General features: G+C 36.8%; 1 protein-coding gene and 1 long non-coding RNA gene across 6 annotated transcripts in view; one reads left to right on the top strand and one right to left on the bottom strand.

Annotated features, from left to right (window-relative positions):
- The window catches only part of LOC122220069, a 30014-nt gene extending 19699 nt beyond the window's left edge, over positions 1–10315 (top strand). For 2 of the 3 annotated variants that reach the window (XR_006202663.1, XR_006202661.1), the window contains 7 exons: positions 5029–5093; positions 6454–6567; positions 6873–6923; positions 7384–7539; positions 8434–8568; positions 9317–9491; positions 10196–10315. This is a non-coding gene — a long non-coding RNA (uncharacterized LOC122220069). The remainder of the gene's footprint in view (positions 1–5028; positions 5094–6453; positions 6568–6872; positions 6924–7383; positions 7540–8433; positions 8569–9316; positions 9492–10195) is intronic. The other variant, XR_006202662.1, reaches the window with a different exon arrangement.
- Positions 1–17476, bottom strand: part of COL19A1 (collagen type XIX alpha 1 chain) — a 380294-nt gene that overhangs the window by 71144 nt on the left and 291674 nt on the right. For all 3 annotated transcript variants that reach the window (XM_042939135.1, XM_042939134.1, XM_042939133.1), the window contains 8 exons: positions 15928–15981; positions 14416–14469; positions 12172–12216; positions 9787–9837; positions 9657–9701; positions 9194–9220; positions 5948–6001; positions 1573–1617 (listed from right to left, as the gene is read on the bottom strand). In XM_042939135.1, the coding sequence (XP_042795069.1) occupies positions 1573–1617; positions 5948–6001; positions 9194–9220; positions 9657–9701; positions 9787–9837; positions 12172–12216; positions 14416–14469; positions 15928–15981 (375 nt within the window). The remainder of the gene's footprint in view (positions 1–1572; positions 1618–5947; positions 6002–9193; positions 9221–9656; positions 9702–9786; positions 9838–12171; positions 12217–14415; positions 14470–15927; positions 15982–17476) is intronic.

Below are 17476 nucleotides of genomic sequence, written 5' to 3'. Positions count from 1 at the left end.
AAGAAAACTGCATTCTAAGTAAATGTATAGGATCTTTAGACATCCAAGCCCCTTATTTCAATCATGCTGTATCCTTCAAAAATATCTTTGGAGGTCTTCATTTGGATTGCCTTTTGAGCCTGTCACTCACTTTTTCAATACTTTCATTGGTTGCCAATATTTTTTCCCTTATATACATATGTAATTTAGGGTCATAGCCAGAAGTAACTTTTAGTCATACCTGGGTGAATGTAGTGGGAACTAAGCTTCATGATACCACGTGTAAACAAAAACAGGGTATGAATATAAGCGGGGCAGGTTGTAGGGGGCTCAGGGCAATTCTGGAAACAGAATTCCAAATATGTTGCTAGGAATAGTCATGATCAGGGGACAGGAGAAGGAATGGGATTAAGTGTGAATCTACTTTTAGGAACAATACTTTCTTGTATAAAAAATCCTGACATACTTGCTAAAGAAAATATTTTCATGTTACTTTTCAATCATACTAACGAATATTTACTTTGATCTAGAATAGCTAAATAAGGGGATTCCTCCTCTATAAAGGATGATTTTCTGCAGAGTATGAATGGGTTTTAAGTTTTTGTTATTAGACTTAACCACTAAATAGAGTAAAACAGAGTGGCCACTGGCCTTTTAAAGGACAGAGGTGGTGGGTGGTGGTGAGCGCCAGCGGGTAGTGATGGATGTTCTGGGTGGTGTTTGTTCTTAGTAGGTGTCTATGAGTGGTTGTAAGTGGGGATGGTAAGGCCCTTTCTTTTCTGTGTTCTTATGACTCAAGTACATAGTTTCCATTGACTTTCCTTCCCTGGGCCTACCCTGCAGGGGCACTGAGCAACGGTAAGTGGGCTCTTATTCATAAAGCATGGCCACAAAATTTTAATTAGAGCATCATGAATGAAGATCAGAGCGATCCCTAGGGCTCAGAGAAATGCTTTCAACCTTTCCTGGAGTACTTCCTATTCATTTGAAAAGACCTTGATGAGATTAAAACATTTGACACCAGAGAGCAACAAAAATGATTGAGAGGCTGGAAGGGCTAGTTTACGAGGAAACATTAGCAGCAGTAAAGATCTGTTAATAACACCAGACCCAGGGAAAACTCAAGCAGATTGTAGCTTAATACCAAGAACTTGAAGTACATGCCTGAGCACAAGAACTTTGCCTTTTCAGGGCCAAGAAACCTTAAATGAGACAAGAACACAGAAACAAAACAAGTTCCCCAAATTTGGTTTTGTGTACTAACATATTGGCACCAGTAACTGGGCATTGCCTTCCCCACCGTTTACATGAGTTGGGAAGGAAAAAGAAAAAGATAAAAAATAAGAAAAATGTAAAAAAGAAAGGAGCATTCTTGAGGATGGACAGGGATGAATGGGGTTTTATTTTTTTAACTGGATGTTTCCAGAACCTAATGGAGATTAGGCAGGAGATATCATGATTAGGTAGGAGATCAGTAGGAGATTAGGTAGGAGGTACCATGTGCTCCTCAGCCGTTTGGCTCCCTAGCCATAGATTTGCTGTGGAGATGGAACTTCTTCCCTGTGAAAATAACATGAGATACTCTGGACTCACCGATATTCCGGCTATTCCTGGGGGACCTGCTGGGCCCCGATCTCCCTGTTGGGATTAAAAAAAATTGCTACTTATAATGATATCGATAGAATCTTTACCTATAAAATTAGTGCTCAAATAATCATTTGGATTTGGTAAAGCTTTTTTTTGGTATTGATAAGCATTATCAATATCATCAGATGGGAAAATAAAATGAGCAGCTAACTGAATTTGTTAAAACTTGTTCCCCTCCATAAAACTAAAGCAAATAAGAATCTTAATGAAAATAAGCATTTAGGTTATTTCTATTACTTATTTTTAATAGGACTCCACACATACAGCTAAAATTAGTCAAGACAGTATTTTTATTCCACATATTCAAAAGTAATCCATTATCAATATTTAAAACAGAGAGCACATTGAATGTCTTCTAAAAAGTTTTCCCCATACCTGCCTTATTGGATGTAGGGTTAGAATAAAAATATTTAGAACAAGAAATTTTGTAGTTCTCTCATTAGGCCATTAGAAGATCTCCTGAATTGCTCTGAACAGTGGAGTGACTCAGCTCTTTTTCCAAAGGCAATGTGGTATTTCAGATAAAGCTGACGATGCTAAAAGTACTAATGATTATATATGGGATAATAAAATGGCAATTTTTGTTGAGCAGAACCTACATTAAAAAACTTCATAACTTCACTCGGGGACATAAAAGAAGACTTGATTAAATGGAGAGATATGTTTTGTTCTTGGAGGGCAAGACAATGTTGTAAAGGTGTCATTGCTACCCAAACTAATTTATAAATTTAATGCAATTCTTATGAAATTGCAGCTAGATCAGATGATATTAAAGTTCACTTGGGATAATGAATAAATGAGAAGAAAAAAGAAAAAAATTAAAAGAAGAACAATAAGGAGATTAGCAATACCAATATTTAAACATATAATAAAGCTTTAACAATTAAAATAATGGAATATTGGCATAAGATTAAGCAGTATATCAATGCGATATAAAAATGTTACATAACCTCAGAAATAGACCAACATCCATAATAGGATTTTAGTAAAGGAGATGTATTATTCAACAAATAGTGCTAATAATTGAATAGTTTCCTTGAAAAAAGTTTAATTCCTCTCCTTTTGTTATACTCCATATAAATCCCATATAGATTAAGTAAATAATAAAATAATATGAAGTACAAGAAAACTAGAAGAAAATGCTAAGTGACTACCTGATTTTGGTTGAGAATAAAAATAAAAGGAACTCAATGCATACAAGCAAAACAAGAAACCACAAAGGAAAATCATTTGCTATTTGACTACATAAAAGTTATATTTACGTATACAATGAGATTAAACATGAAAATGAAAGGCCAGATTGACTAGGATATAAACCCTAACATAAGAGATAGAAGTAATATCTTTAATATATAAAGCATAGCTATAGTCAAATAGAAAAAGAACTAATAGAATAGTAGGTAAACAGTATGAACAGGTAATTCTTGTCAGATTCACTCTTCTCCTTTTAAGCAATGGGATTTTTACCCATGAAATGAATAAATTGGAACTTTTCATTCAATGGAAACTTTTGTATATCTGAAAAGGTTAACATTAAGGGGCCTTCTCTTGGATAATATGGTTCTCCCAACAGTGAGGTCTAGCAGTTCTTTGAACCACTCCTCTAACCATCTTGCCTCTTATTTCCATTGTTGTATTTGAGACTTTGTCAGTAAGAATAACTGTAACCCCTCCATAATGTCAATTTCATAAATTATGATATTGGACCACCATAGTTTTAACTACTCTCTTGAGTACCTTGGACTCCCAAACTTTTGATGCCACCAAGACTGCGAATCCATTGAACAGATTTTTCATTATCCATCAACTCACTAGATGGCCTCTCTCTCTTATTTATTTAGTTTAAATTCTATGGTCACTTGCTATAATCACTCCCTTTGTACATGACTGACTCTCTTACCCCATTCTTGCTTCTAGTACTCACCTGTCAAAACCGGAAACTTGTTTAAATCTATGTCTTTACCCTAGTGTACATGCTGGACGAGATCTCCCTGACTAGTCTCTCTTCAGTTTATGACCATGAACCTCAGTCGGGAGGGTGGAGGGCCTAGGGCTGCCGACTCATCATACTCTATGGTCCCTGGACTCTCCTTTTCTCTTAGAAGACCCTCTCCTTAAATCTCCAACCTCTTCTCACTCAAATTCACTCTTAGATGATGAACTTTTTCCTCCATCTCTTAGAAAATTTAATCAATCTGAAAAGAACTCTACAGACCCCAACCAATTCTTCTTGCAACGTATCAGCATCTATATCCCTATACTCTTTTTTCCACCTGTTACCATAGATCAACTATTCATTTCCTCTCTGAAGCCAAACCTTCTATTTATATATTAGTTCCCATTTTATTTTAGCTATTTGAGAATGTCATTCCAGAAATTCTCCCCTCTCCTCCTATATCATCACTCCCCTGACCCTTTCTACTGGATTATTCCTTTAGCATATGACTATTATGATATTTCTATGGTCCATTCCTAAAATCCATTTTATAAAACCTTACCCTACTTCCCCCAGCAGCCCCCAGCCCATTTCTTTGCTTTCCTTTACAGCAAAACTCCTTGATCATTGTTTATACTGTATTTGCTTTCTCTAATTCTTTTTTCTTATTCTCTCTTAAATCTATTCACATCCAACAGTTGCTCCTACCAAAATAATGAAGTAATAATTATTATTGCTAAACCTCTATATTGATAAATCCAATGGTTAATACTTGGCCATCCTACTTGACCCCATCCCCATCATACTTGACCTATTTGCAGTGTTTGAGACAAGTGATCACTCCCTTTACCTTGATACATTATCTTCGCTTGGCTTTCAGGACACCTAGTTTTCCTCCTACCTCCTGGTCATTTCATCTCAGTTTCCCTTGGTCATTCTTCCTTTTCTTCCTGATCCCTTTATGTTGGAGGCCTCAGGGCTCATCCTTGGTCCTTTCCTCTTTTATGAAATCTACTGTCATTCCCCTGGTGATCTTATCAAGTCTTCTGGTTTTAAACTTGGTTGTTCCAAGCATATAGATATCCCAGCATGCTCCACTGACTCCTTTTTCAAACTCCATGCCTTCATATTGTGTTGCCTACTCACTACTTCTATTTTTCTCTCTAGTAGATACTGCCAAATTTGACCTCATGTCCAAAATTATACTGATCATCCTCACCCTGTCTACACAGCCTCTGCCTATTCCTCATTTCAGGTGATGACTTCCCCATCATGCCAGTTTCTCAGGTCAAAAAACTTGGGAGTCGTCCTTGACTCCTCTTATTTGGTTCTACCTTCCCAGTATATCCAGATTCTAGCCACTCTTCACTATCTCCACCATTTCTACTTTGATCTGAGCCAACCTGTACTATGGGAATAGTCTTCTAATAGGCTTGCTTGCTTCCACTCTCGCTTTCCACCTGCAGGCCTATCACCCTGAACTGACTGAGCCACCCAGGTGCCTCTATGTTCTAATACATCTTGAACCAAGGTGAGTTTACTGATAACATGTTTGAATATCACAGCAAAGTTAAATTGCTAGACAAGTTTTTAAATACTTATTCTCAATCTATACTTACCTTGCCACAGGATCTATAACAGAATTTGCAGACTGGCACTGGTCGTCTCTGGCTACATTTTGAGTAGTATTGCCTTGTGTGACCACATGGCTGGGCTACACCTTACTTCTACCCCTACCTCTCTGACCTCATCTACCACTCTCTCTTTCCCTCATTCCCCTGGTCTCCTTTGGTGTAGCAGCAATGCTCACGTCTCAGGGCATTTAGACCTGCTATTTACTGTTTCACAAAATTGTATACATTTATGGTATGCAGCTTAATGATTTGATATATTCATACACTGTAAAATATTCACCAAAATTAAGCTAGTTAACATCTCTATCACCTCACGTAGTGGTAAGAACACTTAGCAAATTTCAAGTAGATGGTAAAGTATTACTACCTATCATCACCATGCTATACACTGGATTCTTCTTTCAGGGTTGAGGGGACTTGGCTATCTCTCCCTCATGCTTTCAAGTCTTTGCTCAGATCTTGCTTTCTCAGACTCCTATTTATAGACCCCTCTCCTTTAGCACACCTGAGCCCCCTTAACCGGTTCTACTTTCTCCTTCTTTCCACAGTACTTACCAACATTAATTATTTATTTATGTTTATTTTAGTTTCTGTATCCCCTTCCTAAAAAGTAAGTTCCTCGAAGGCAGAGATTTTTGTCTGTTTTGTATTCTTAGGTATCTAAACCTAAAACAGTTCCTGGTCCAACAGGAGGTGCTCAATAAACATTTTTGAATGCTGAATCTGTGACATTTTTAACCCCTGTACTTACCTTTATACCTGGAAATCCTTCTAGTCCTGGCAACCCCATTGCACCAGGTTCTCCCTGTTAAATATGAACATAGGAAATTCAGAAACAATGACCAATAAAGATTTTTAAGCATTGGTTTCAAACACAAAGATTTTTTTGTTTGCCAAAAAAGTATCCCCTCAAACACGGATTAGCAATTTAGCAAGTAATCTGTATGCTCTATTTTCAAACATCTGCATTCTTGCATTTGGTGTTTGTCAACAGTTTGAGGATTAAGCTAGTCTCTGGAGAAGTATGAATATAATTTCTGATTAATTATTTTTATTCTGATTAAGAATCTAATTAGAACGAATCCCTCTAGTCAGTGATAATGCCAATTTCAATAAGAATTAAAGGAAAGGCCAGGCTTTAATGAAGTTTGCCTATTTGTGAGGTACCCAGGGATGCTAGATGACCAGAGAATATGGCTAAACTCCTTAAGAGCAGAGGAAGATGAAGGTCTGATAGTAAAGTTGACCATCCTTCAGTATTCTCCACAGCAGGACATGAATTGTGAATGTTTCAGAGGATGGCCCAGAAGCAGCATCTCCGGTGATTCTAAAAGTTATAGCTCAAGCTCATGGGTCACTGGGAGAAGATAGGTAAGCATTTCCATTAAAACAAATCTTTTATATATTCTAGTGGATGGTCCCAGGTCAACTGGAGACTGCAGGTTCTCAAGGAATATATTTAGAAAAGTTACTTTTGGGATGAGCACTGGGTGTTGTATGGAAACCAATTTGACAATAAGTTTCATGTATTGAAAAAAAAAAAAGAAGTTAGGTGAAGGACACTGCTAACTTTGAGCAAATAAACATTAAGGCTTTTAAATTAAGAGAGATAAAGTAGGTAGTTGTTTGATACATCCTTGTTAATGAATTAATGTTAACTGCAAATATTTTCTTAGGACACTGGATGCTTTCAACATAATCACATAGAAAAGGAGCTTTCATTCTCTGTAAGTATATTTTTGCATGCATAATTCTACTCTGCTTCAAAATATGACAAAGGCTCCAACTTCCATTATTATTTATGATACTGTCCTTATTACAGAATACTTAATGAATAGGCAGATGACTTGATACTTCTCATGCCTTAGAAATCTTTTTAAAGGTCCACTAATATGTAACCTGTCAATCAGACGAAAAAAAAAAGATGTTCAGATTCTATTCTGCATAAAGCTCTGTAAAAGAGGTCCTGGGTTATTGACAAAGGAAATGAGCTCTTTGATTCTCTTTGTTTACATTCTCAACAGTCCTTAGGACAGAGGAAGGTGGTCACCCAATCAATCAATATTTATTTGAAAGTAGTTAATAATTAAATATTTAATTGAAGCTGCTTATAAATTAAATACCAAAGGAATTAAACGGGGAACCTCAGAAGATAAATTCAATTAAGGGTAATTTTTTTCTATAAAGGTTTACTGAGAAGATTAGAAACAGTGGTGTACATCTACCGTCATGGCAAACGAAGGATGCTGAAGAGTAAATCTCTCCCCCCGCCCCCAACTGCCAATTGACTTTTTCATTTTCTACTCTGACCTATAATTCTACCATTCCTGGCTTATTTTTATGGTAAGAAAGTATTATTTTTCTGTAGGGGACAACTGGTGTGAAATGAAGGGAGGTGCACGGTGGTGGTGACAGAGGGCCCAAAGAATCATTTCAACGGTATATGTAAGATAAACCTGAGGGTTTACACAGTGTTTATTTCATTATATTCCAGATTTCTGTTTTTTGCTTCACCCACTTAAATCACATCTCTAAAAGCAAGGAACATCCTTCAGTCAGTTTTTATCCTTTATCTTTTGTTGTAGCTAAGAAATTTGAAGCTTAATTCCTTCAAAGTCTGCTCAAATCTGTGTATATTTTTGTTGCTACCTGTTTTCCAATCCAAGTGAATTATAACTTATTCTTTATTATAATACTTTTAAAAATATGTTATGACCTTGATATGCAATTATTAATGAAAAACTTGAAAGAATATTCCAGAAAAGTCAGTGTGAAGTCTAGGTGCTTCTACATGATTCAGAGGGGCTGTGAGTCAGTATGAGAGGGAAAGACCAGCGAGAAACTTTTATCAACAAGATAAAAGAAATTTGAAGTTAGAGTGGAGGATATGATTGGTGAAAGCATAAAAATTGTTAACAGATAAAAGGGGGGCTACATGAAAAAGAAAACAAAGGAAACTTCTAAATTACATTATTGGGGTTCAGAAACTGGTACTATCTAAATTGAAATTATGCTTTCAGAGATAAAACTGGCTCTTAATATATATTGGCCAATAACAAAATATATATGCTTTAATGCATGTCCTTTGAAAATATATTTAGATATGCAAAGATTACCTTGTATGCTTCTTGTGGTCTTTAAAATTTACTCATCTAGTTTTACTAAACTGTATTGTAATGAAAGGGACTTAATTTTTTTCACATGACAATGGAAAATAATTTGAAAACTTTATTTCAGTTTCAGGCATATCTGACTTTCAGGCATACTGTATAAATCAAGGTTAAAATGTTAACACAAGTGCAATATGAGAGAACATATTCAAGGACATATGTTTGAGAAGAACATGACAGGAAAAACTACCAAGGAATAAAGGTAATCTAATAAATTTGGCAGAACCTTCAGAATGATGCTCCATGGCTGAGAAGGATGCTTGAGAACAACTGTTACCCTCTGGGTAGCTGGGGACATGATCTCTTCTTCCCATGCTGAGTGTTAACCTCCTGATACACCTAATAAGCAGGTTTATGACAGCATACCACATTTCCTACAGAATAACTGCCTAAGACATTCAAAGCAAACACACAGTCCCTTTCTTTTTGGGGGGAGGGGTAGGGAGAGGCTGGGTACATATTAAGGAATTCCTTTCCAGTAAGTATTTCTCTTCCACAATCTACCTAACACTGAGTTAACCATCAAAATAATGCTAGCAGAAAAAAGTGCTCCATTTATTAGGAACTGCATTCGTGCCTTCCTCCATCACAGGGCGATTCTGAAAGTATCCTAATAAAAGAGACAAATGCCAAAGGCAGTGGCATCAAGACCAAAGCATCTTAAAAATGAACACATTGCTGGTATTTCCTTGGTTTCCTGCCTCCTGCTTCCAACATGTTAACTGATGAACATCTGAGAAGACAGGCCATCTTTTTCGGATGCTCTTTGTTCAAACTTTAATAAAGACTTATTTTCTAAATGACACAAAGCATGGGAACATACATACCACTGGACCAGGGTCTCCTTTTGGGCCCTACAAGAAAAACATGGGAAGTCACTTTGAAAATAATGATGGAAAAGCAAAATTATAGAATGTAGAGCATTTTAATACAATTTGTTTTATACACAGGAAATATCTGCAGGTTTTATTTTGCTACGGTTTGGATTTGAAGAATAAGATGAAGAAACACAACCTGATGGAACCCCCACGAGCGTGACTGCTTGGACACTGATTTTGTCCTTAGATGTACAATCCAGAAAGTGACACCACCATGCAGAATGCTGTTTTTCGTGATTTAGGCTGTGTATGTTTGCTCTATTTATTATAATTGGTTATCATTTATTTCCTACTGCATAAGATTTTGGTTATATTTGTAACATGTATTTTTTTCAGTGAACTTAGGAGTTGTTCGTTTACTTATTGTGGTTGTTCAGCTAAAGTATACTTGGTAATGAACAGCTGTACTCACAGGGGGGCCAGGGGGGCCTGGAAAACTGGGAACATTCACACCTCCCTTCAAAAAGGAAAGAACACGGTGAGAACAATTTACAGCAACTCATCACTGGAAAATAATTTTACATAATTACAAAAGTAAATACCTGGATTTTATATAAACTGCTCATTCCATTTCCTTCATTGAATGGTACACCCTTAGGAAAGCGATGAGATAAAGAATTATTCTTTTTTAACTTAATAGTCTATCTTTTATCTTTTTACCAAAAGATATTTCTCTGATTTTACTTTAGAAAGGGAGTTTAATGCTACAAGTATAATAAAACCAAGTTTCTATTGTTGGCTTTTCAAAAGAAAATGTGTGTGTGTGGTGGGGGGCGGTGTGTGGGGAATGGAAAGGAATGTGAGCTGTACCTGGAGCGCAGAGAGACTTTCAGTGAGGGTGTGATTAATGTTCGGGTCTGACAGATAAGACGCTAATGCATTCAGAGGAAAATACTATTTGCTCATTAAAATTCAGTTTCTGAATTGCCAATTTATGCTCACTGTTTACAGCCCGGTGACCTGCAGGCTATAACACGGTAGTGCTGATGAAGATGTCAACAGGGAGCAATTTGGCTACTGAAAAGTAATGTTTGCTATGGTCTCTTCATACTAAGTAGAAAATTAAAGTAAATGGGGGAAATGATGTTACTCACAACCCTTTGTGGATGTTTCTACAAAAATATATTCTGTAGAACAAAAGGGAATAAGAACTTCCTAGTAAATCTGACCTGTGCATAGAAAGCCCCCTGGTAACTAACAGAAAGAGAACTAAATTGAGAATCTAAAAAATCATACAGTTTGGGGGCGCCTAGGTGGCTCAGTCGGTTGAGCATCCGACTCTTGGTTTTGGCTCAGGTCATGATCTCACAGTCATGAGATCGAGCCCGGAGTTGGGCTCCACACTCACAGCTCGGAGCCTGCTTGGGATTCTCTCTCTCCCTCTTTCAAATAATAAATAAATTTTAAAAAGTCATACATTTTGGCATTCAGGCAAAATTTGCATATAAAATTTTAACTGGGGCCTTTTATCCTTCTTTTAAAAATTTCCCAAAGAATCAACAACCTGCATTTTTCCCTTTTGTGATTTCCACATTTCAGTTACAAAACTGAAGAAGCCATCATTTCATTGTTTTTGGGTGATGGTGGCCAATGGTGTTCAGTGAATGGGATTTGCATACATCTTCAACACACTAGTGATGGAAGGAAAAATGTTCCATTCATTTATTCCTTTATTATTTCACTCACTCATTTGACAATTGTTGAATGTCTACTGTATTTTAGTGTGCTGAGTCCTTGTCAGATGAAAGATATTTTTGTCTGAGATTTCCAGAGAAGGTTTCTCATAAGAGACAATATGTAACTTATCTTGAACAGTGAATAGTTTTGAAGAATTCAGGGGAAGATTTCCTAACCCCATGTAAAATATAGGTCCCTTTTGTGAACTCATGCTAATTTTGATTGTTATGTCCACAGGAGAGGGAGTGAATTGTAGGATTTGAGCCCCAAATGCTTTGTACCTTGCTTCTTTGTCAAGGGAAAAGGCAAGTAAACAAAATGAAGAACAGAGTTAAGAAAACAGAGTGCAAATCTTATTTACGTGCATAAAGTGTGTGACTGCATGCAGCCTAATAACATATCTTTCTTGCCTTCAGAAAGATGAATCCTGTCCCTTCTTAGGTGAGTTTGGTTTCTTAAAATATTCCTGTGAGGTAGGGTGGAAAAGAACATTTGGCCTGGACCAAAGCTCTGCTGTGATTTAAGCGTGGCCCCACATGAGGGCAGACTTGCCACGGAGAGTGGTACCTCTCCTCTCCACAGTCTCCTTGACAAAGTGCACATCTGTCTCAATCGCAGGCACAAAAACATTGATGGCTCTTGTACATTTTATTTGCTATGTGCTATATAAATAGAATTTCTCTGCATCTCAGATATCGTGGATGATAATGAACAGATATAGCATAACACCAAATTCTGTACCAACTTACATAGCCAGAAGGGAGCTCTTTTTAAAGCCCTTTTTTTCTATGTATGAGGCTCATTGAGGTTAAATGACTCTCCCAGGGTCTCTCAGGTAGGAAGTGGAGAGTCAGGGCACACACTCAGGTCTCCAGAGTCCAGAGTAGGGATGCCCGTAGTATGCAAATCTGAGCACTGCAAATTAGGGCTGCACTAAAGGGGAAAAATCAGGTCTCCCCAAAGCTTCATTGGCTATCATTTATATATCTATGTGTGTGTGTGTGTGTGTGTGTGTGTGTGTGTATACACACATATATATACACATATATATACACACACACATATACTTATATGTATATATATATTATATATACACACACATACATATATAAAAGTTGATATATATGTATATACACACACACACACACATATGTATCAGACAACTTTTGTCCCTGAGAATATCTAAATGTAGTCTGATCTCTGAGTTATTAACATATATGAATTTAAGTTTTAAACCTGAAGTAACTCACAGGCGGTCCAGGTGGTCCGGGTCTCCCAGGGGGTCCCTCACTGCCCTGCAAGGGATATAGAGACCAAAAATCAATGGTTTACACATTTCTACACCAAGCTTATGAACCAGATTGTGCTTGCTCAGAGAGCTGTATTCTAAAATCAATATGATTTTGTTTCAGCCTTGCAAAGTCTTATTCAGCTTGGCCTTTTCTTTCACCTGGGAAAATACATTCCCAGACCACAGGAAAGGTGAATGCCTTTTCCCACACCCGTTCGGATTGCCAGGGTGTGAGCCCCAGGGATCAAGCTTATTTTTAGATGGAGCTAGGCTGCCTGGGTGATCCTGCCCTAGACTTTAAGTGTAGCTGGGGAAATTCTGTCCTTGTCGGGGTGCAGAGTAGCACACTTCCAAGCAGGGACAGGCTTGGGGATATGCCTTCCAGGGTCAGCCCCTCAGTTTCAGCCTCATCTCTACCACCTTCATCTTTGGGGAACCAGAGGACCATCCATATAATCTGACTAAAGTAGAAAATCACACCCTGTGTTGTGTCTTGTGGGAGGAGAAACTTCTTTCACTCCCTAAGGCAATATTAGACTTTACAACCAAGTCAGGCACATCCCGTTGAACAGAAGTGACTGTGGTACAACATTGTTTAAGGAAAATGTTCTTTAAAGTTTAAACAGCCTCAGACATTCTGCTTACAGGAGAAGAAGACTAAAAATGGAATTGTGAAAAATGAATTCAAGCTGAAACCTGAAAAATGGATTTCACTTTTGTTTTTATAAAACATACAATGCTTACGGATCCATATTAAGCAAAGATATTATGGTCCCTTTGATGCCTTTAACCAGGTTTTCCTGTAACTGTGCTTTTCTTTTAGAATAATAGCCTCATAAAATCTTTAAGTCCCTTAATGTCATGGGAATGGCAAGAAACGGTTAATTAAAAAAGAATCCAGAGACAGTAAAATTCCTGCCTATAATGCCCCCAAATTTTGAGGGATTTCAGTTCATATCCATGACTTTGATGAAGGATTTCATTCCAATCTCCCCACTTTCTTCCAGTAACAAAAAAAAGTGTCATAAAAACTATTTGTATCTTTATCAATGAAAATAAACTGTAAAGTTTTTATTGCAATGTATCTGCCTGAGAATGAGTGACAACGAGTATATTGTATCTTTCCCCAAACTGCTTTGATGGTGGCTAGCTCTCTAAGACATGTCATCTGCTGGTGACTGCTAGCAGTGTCCTCCAGGGAATTATGTCATAGTTCTCATGAACTATGAAAGCACAACAAACAAGGAAAAATATGTGCCTGTTGAAAAGACTCTTTTTTCCTGGCACAATTAAAAGTCGTATTTTCATCCTTGATTGTGCCCCAAAGCTCATCTCAGTGTGGAATTCCCATTAACTTCAAAAGGCAAATCTCTGAATAATTTCCATAGAGAACAGAGAAAAAAGGCTGGTGGGGTTGGGCAAGCTTCTTGGGAAGACTATCAGAAAAAAATGTGCAGAGACTATCTAAAATAAACACATGGCTCCTTTCAAAAATTTTTTTTTGAATTCCTTTGCTTCGTGATGCCACTATGCCCCATTTTGGTCATTTCAGGGTAGAAGCCACCTGAGTAGCTTAAGTGGATTCTTGATTCTTACTCCCCTCATTTGAGTACCTAATCTTATTTCACTTGTTGGCTGGCTGTGTCTGGACTTACAGTGTGGAGCCGATTTAGACCTAAAGTGGGTAAACATATGAAGCCCTGTGGTCTTTCTGCCTGAGACTCCTCTGACCATAGCAACCCATCTGTCCAATCAACTGGACTCCCCAGAAAACAAGTGTCCTAATTCCTTAGTGAATTTCCCCTATGACTCTCAAAGGACAGAACTTCCAGATTTTCTCGGCGAGCTGTCTGAAGCCTTGGTACCTGTGGCTGGAGTTCCTGATACAAACCATCTTACTTGCACCTCTTCAGAAGGCTTCCCCCACTCCATCCTCGTACATAGCCAGATGCCAGGACCCTGAATCCAGCTTGGACTTTTACTATATGGCACCAGTGTTCTATTCATTCTTTTTCCCTAGGAACCTGTATTCAGACCAATTTTTGTGTGTATGTCCTTTCAAGCCCCCTACCAGAGTAACTATTCCCTGACATTATTCCTACTTTCAGGCTTTGCTTGATTTTACAGATCTCTCTGTGAATGGTCTCACCTTGCCATCCCCCAAGCCCCAGTTGAGAGAGTAAGTGAGGCATTTCCTCTGTACCTTGTCACCCTTTATTCCCATGGGGCCAGGATGTCCAGTTCTTCCTAACAAGCCCTATAAAACACAAAACCAAGTTTGTTACACAAAAAACAACTAAATGGCCAAAAGGCATTGGAAGTTGGTTGCTAAAACTGATATGTTTTGAAGGTCATTTGATCCTAATTAAATCAGTCCTATAAGCTTATATGTCTTCAGGCTGATACAGCAGCTGTATCCTGCTGATAAGCCCTTGCAAGGGTAAAATTTGTATTTGTGGTCGCTTTTTCACCTTGGCCAACCACATTTAATGACCTTAATTGGAACCTTTTGATACATTTAAGAATTTAGCCTTGCTGTTTAAATGGCAATTTACATAACATTATGCCTTCCTAAATGAGCTATAATTTTGGTAGCGATCAACATTTTAAATACTTGAAGACACGGTAGAATTAACAACGTGCATATTAAGTTATGCGATCTGCATCCTACCAGTGGAAAATATAATTTAATTTTAATTCTTCTTTGAGAATGGATAGTGAAAATAACCATGGTTCTTTTCACAGCTCTTCTCTTAACTTTTAATTTTAATGTAAAATTTAAAACCAGGTTTGTTCTATACAACTGTGGTGAAGGCATAAATGATAAGATTTTAATTATGGCGAACCCATGCTTTACAACACAAAGGAACATGATCACATGCCTACTCATGTGGGAAATACAATTTGCATGGGAACTCAAATGAATTGCTGGAGAAGTTGAGACTTGAGTAGGGTTGCTAGATTTAGCAAATAAAAATACAACATTTGGGACCAACTTATGCTAAAAACGTTATTTATTTACATGAAATTCAAATATGACTGCATGTCCTGTATTTTAACTGGCCACTCTACACTCGACAGCACATTAGTGACAGGTTGGGCTTAGCAAGTAAGAAAGGAAAAGAGATATTCACCTAGTGGAAAAATGGAATATGTTTTATTATATAATATTTAGTTTAGGTGAACAGTTTTTAGGAAAACAGTATAACCAAAGACCACGATGTTGTGTTTGAAGGGCAGTGAAAAAAAGGTGTTATCTAAAGTAGATGGTATTTTAATGGATAAATAGGCAAAAAATAAATTGAATCTGATAATCTTTGGCCCATCTTTTTCCCTTTAAAAATGTATATTCTTAGTTTATGGTGCTTAAGAATGTAAGGGTGTAAACATCTGAATATCTCTTACAAAGGTTAATGATGAAAAATTATAAATAAAAAATAGAATGCTCCTTTACATATAACTTCTATTCAAATAGACTAGCTTAATTACAGACTGCTTCTACTCTCATAGAATTCTGATGACAAATCTCTATGAACCTGAGCAGCCTTAAGTAATACTAAATGAAAACTTGAGACATGGGATGCTATTTTTCTAGGCAACAGCTGGATAATCTACATAGACACACAGAGAACAAAAGGCAATGTGGAATCTAGTTCACCTTGCATCATCCCAGCGGATGGGAACTGTGAATGGAATAGCTTTAGTGAATACTTACAGGGGGTCCAGTGGGGCCTGGAGCACCTGGAAGGCCTGGAATTCCTTGAAGACCCTAGAAGAAATAGTTCCTATCATAAAATCTGTTACATAGTTAGAAGCAAGGCATTTTAGTTGATCAAATATTTTGACTATTGAAATTAAACATCTATGTTGGCTAAAAACATGATATAGATGATAGATACAAATACCTGCTTTCAAAGGGTAAGGATGGCCAGCTAAAATGCCATGACATGGAATCTGCAGCAAACTTAATTTAATGTGTTTGGTGATTCATAGAGCATTTCTGATCTCACAGAACCACCCCATCAACAATAGCATCACTGAGAATCTGGCACTGCTAAGCATGGCCATACACATTTCGGATTGGCAGAATGCCATCAAAGAAATACACGATTACACTAATGCTTCATTCAGCTAGTGGAAAAATGGAATATGTTAATATGTTTTATGATATAATATTTAGTTTAGCTGAACAGTTCATTATAAGAAGAAATTTGGCTCATCAGTGAATTTAAATTTAGAACCCTTTAATGGCTTAAGCATAAAAGTGAATGAATATCCCCTCCTTCTCCTTCTCGGAGTTTGTAGAATAATGCTAATGATACTGGGTAGGGTTTCAGATACTGATATATTTATATATTCGAAGAAGAGCTGGTAATGTTAACTGTTAGCTTCTGTAATTAATTTTTTTCTTTTACCAAGTGTGTCAACAACAAAATATTAGTTAAATAAGCTATGTAAAATAATATAAAATATTTTGCAACTATTAAAATCATGTTTCATCAAACTACTGGCTAACATAGGAAAATAAAAGTTACAAAATGTTACATAGAGTAACGTTTAAATTATTAAAAAATTATCCAGGCATTTCACGAAAGATGAGAATGCTAGAAGGTTCAAAATACCTAATCTGGAAACTTTGATGTCATATTTGTTTCAGAATTCTGAATTTTCTGATTTTTTAATAAAAATAACACAGTGCTAACATTAGATATTATGAAATACTCCCAGTGCACCTGCGGCAGCACCCTCTAATAAACATACAAATATTCCTGTAGCAAAACATGAAATTTTTATCAAGTAGGATAAATAGATCAGCTCCATATGATTTCAGGTCATATTTGACTGCCAAAAGAATTTCATGAAAATTACAGAAACATTTCCAAGGTTTTCAGAGGCTTCTGAGCTTTGGGATTATAGATCATAATATTACTATTACCAACAGCCCTCCCTGAGCAGTACACATAGGGATAACTTTTATTTTTTTAGTGCTTTTGTGTATTTCACAAATTTTCTATAATAAAACTCAGGTGACTTCTATAATTAGAAATATGTACTTTTAAATACCCTTTTGTTATTTCAGATAAACATATGATGCATCAAGGTCTAGATTGAATGATAACACTTTCAGGATTTAATTTTCTTTGCTGAGTTATTTTTTTACGTTGTCAAGCCATTCACTGTTATAACAAAGCTCTTTTACCTTTAACTGTGATGAAACATGCATTTTTATACACATTATAAATATTAGATTGACCATGGAAAAA

The sequence above is a fragment of the Panthera leo genome, chromosome B2 (genome assembly GCF_018350215.1).
Source record: "Panthera leo isolate Ple1 chromosome B2, P.leo_Ple1_pat1.1, whole genome shotgun sequence".
Taxonomy (NCBI): Eukaryota; Metazoa; Chordata; class Mammalia; order Carnivora; family Felidae; genus Panthera; species Panthera leo.
This window is presented reverse-complemented; position numbering and strand designations above follow the sequence as displayed.